This window comes from Octopus bimaculoides, chromosome 1 (genome assembly GCF_001194135.2).
Source record: "Octopus bimaculoides isolate UCB-OBI-ISO-001 chromosome 1, ASM119413v2, whole genome shotgun sequence".
Taxonomy (NCBI): domain Eukaryota; kingdom Metazoa; phylum Mollusca; class Cephalopoda; order Octopoda; family Octopodidae; genus Octopus; species Octopus bimaculoides.
Genome location: NC_068981.1, coordinates 55910094 through 55912879, shown reverse-complemented (window position 1 = coordinate 55912879; position 2786 = coordinate 55910094). Strand labels below are relative to the sequence as shown.

The following is a 2786-nucleotide window of genomic DNA, read 5'->3' as shown; positions in this document are numbered from 1 at the left end:
ATATATATACATATATAAATACATGTATATACACACATACAGACACGTGTATCTATACATATTCATACACACACTCTCACATATACAACTATACTTATATTGATATATGTTTTTACTAAAACTAAAACAGTTACGATAGTTATCAAATATGTTAGGAATCTGAGCTTGAAAGAGTATTTTGTGCTGTTTTATTGCCTGATCTAACAGGCAAATTGTCCTTGAAGTAATCTTGTTCAATTCAAACAGAAAACACTTACCAGATTCATGATGCAACACTAGGGAAGTAATAAAATATCCACACACACATACAGCAGTCTGGTTCCTTTCCCCACCTGAAGGGACCTTCCACAAGCTTCAAGTCTGCTCCTTAGTATGGGGATCTGACTGTGTCTCACTTCTTGTTGACTAATTGGCTGATGCAAGCACTCGCAGCATGAGTATCAGCAGCATCAGTTACAGAAGACACAGAACATACATGTACGCACTTGCACAGTGCATGCATGCATACATGCATGTACATACAAGCACACAGACACACAGATTCAAAAGCATGTGCTTACACACACAAAGACACACAGACACATACATGCACAGACACACATACACACATGTATCTATGCACAAACACAATGTAATCATGCATACAATTATGCATGCGCGCACACACACACACACAAAATAGATAAAGAAAAGAGATTTCTCAATTAAATTCCATGATTTCTATACTTTTATAAATTAAAATATAGCTAGAATTTATAATATAACACTGTTTGAATATTATTTTGATGATGAGGATACAAATAGATACTTTCAGCAACTTTTTAAATGAGAAATAGATCAAAATATAAACATGAAGCAACGTAAGGGGAAGAGGTAGGGTATTCTGAAGCACCCAACTCTTGACATGTCATGTCATCATAGCTTGTAGCTTTAGTTGGAAGAAAATTTACATGTGAACCAAATATGAAGAGATATTTGCGTAATTTTTCACAGACAAACATAACACGACTTGTTACAACTGTTAAGTTTTCTCATTGACACCCTGATCACTTGCACCAATGAAAACTAATATTGATCTTTTCCTTTAGTTGAGCATGTATAAATAACACCAGTGACTCATTCGCTAACCCCCCCCCCCTCACTCTTTCAGAGTCCATATAGAAATTTTGTCTTTTTAGAATTTCACTTACTCAAATAGAGAATGTCACCTGTCTATTACTTCTCCATGTTCCCTTCCTTCAGTAAGCTCTTCTTCCAACATCAGCAGGTATATATGCTGTCATATAGCAACAATATGAAGAATAAACTGTAACAGATGACTATGAGTAGAATGAATGACCTAATAGACTCACTCACACAGACAAACCAATCCACATAGGAGAGTAATTAGAATATGTCTGAGAAATTCATAATATATAAACTCATAGAAAGCAGATAGTAAGGGAGTGTGGGCAGTTGTGCAGAATTAGGGATTTGTTCAGTCTGTTACTGATAGAAAAGAACACAATGAAATGATGTGCTGGAACAAGAAAACCTGCAAAAGTTGCTGCTACTGAATAATGGAGGCTACAGTCACAATAGTGAAGCCTGCCACACCCTACAATGACAATAAATGTAGTAAGTGCTGTGTTAAGAGAGCAAACATTAAAATACTCTTACTGAAAACTCTACAATTTAGCTCCAGGACAATAAACAACTGTAACAACTCAGTCAATAACAAAATCACAACCCAAAATATTGCCAAAAAAATTTCTATAAATTGATTATATAAATGTCAAAACACTGCCCTTTCCTGACATACATATTACATGAAATTGTCATTTGTAGTTTATGTGGTTGTTACAGTAACATTGTTTACATGTCACTGAAGATTAATTTAAACTTGAAATATATGAACTAATAAGAACGACCTTCTGCACCCACACTTGTCAATTTAAATTTAGAATATGTATGAACTTTCACACTAAGTCCTAATTGATAGCACTGTAACAAGCATTGTTACAGTTTTTAGTTTTTTCATTACAATTAAGGAAGTAATTTTGAGCCAATGCTTTCCTATAGTAAAAGTCAAGAAGTATAGTTATTAAATTTCAGTTGTTAAACTACGTGACAAAAGCTAAAGTAAAATTTCAGAAATGTATCAAGAACTGAATAAAAATTCAACAACATACTTAAAAGTAAATCATATGAACTAATGCTCCATAAATATTACCAGAAATTTTTAAGTTGAAAATTCATGTTTAAGTATTGAAAAACATGACTGTTTAAAATCACTTCCTGCTCTTAACTTCAGGAAAAGTCACTTAATGATGACACCTTTAATGAATTTATGGTGAATTGATACTTGAGTCTCCAAAACAATTATTTGTATATCATCATCATCGTTTAACGTCCGCTTTCCATGCTAGCATGGGTTGGACGATTTGACTGAGGACTGGCAAGCCAGAAGGCTGCACCAGGCTCCAATCTGATCTGGCAGAGTTTCTACAGCTGGATGCCCTTCCTAATGCCAACCACTGAGAGTGTAGTGGGTGCTTTTACGTGCCACTGGCACAAGGGCCAGTCACACAGTACTGGCAACGGCCACGCTCAAAAAGGTGTTTTTTACGTGCCACCTGCACGGGAGCCAGTCCAGCGGCACTGGCAACGACCTCGCTCGAATGATTTTCTAACGTGCCACCAGCACAAGTGCTAGATATATATAATAACATAAATAATATATAAATAAATGCATATATACATACACATATGTACATACCCACATATATATGTATATATACATGCAT

General features: G+C 35.1%; 1 protein-coding gene across 5 annotated transcripts in view; it reads right to left on the bottom strand.

Annotated features, from left to right (window-relative positions):
* The window catches only part of LOC106880995 (protein kinase C delta type), a 135167-nt gene that overhangs the window by 79396 nt on the left and 52985 nt on the right, over nucleotides 1–2786 (bottom strand). The window contains exon 1 of one of the 5 annotated variants that reach the window (XM_052966786.1): nucleotides 258–393. The exons of 3 other annotated variants lie outside the window; for them this stretch is intronic. In XM_052966786.1, coding sequence (XP_052822746.1) covers nucleotides 258–266 — 9 coding nt within the window. In that variant the 5' untranslated portion in view covers nucleotides 267–393. Of the gene's footprint in view, nucleotides 1–257; nucleotides 394–2786 lie in introns of those variants that run through there. One more of the 5 variants, XM_052966805.1, reaches the window with a different exon arrangement.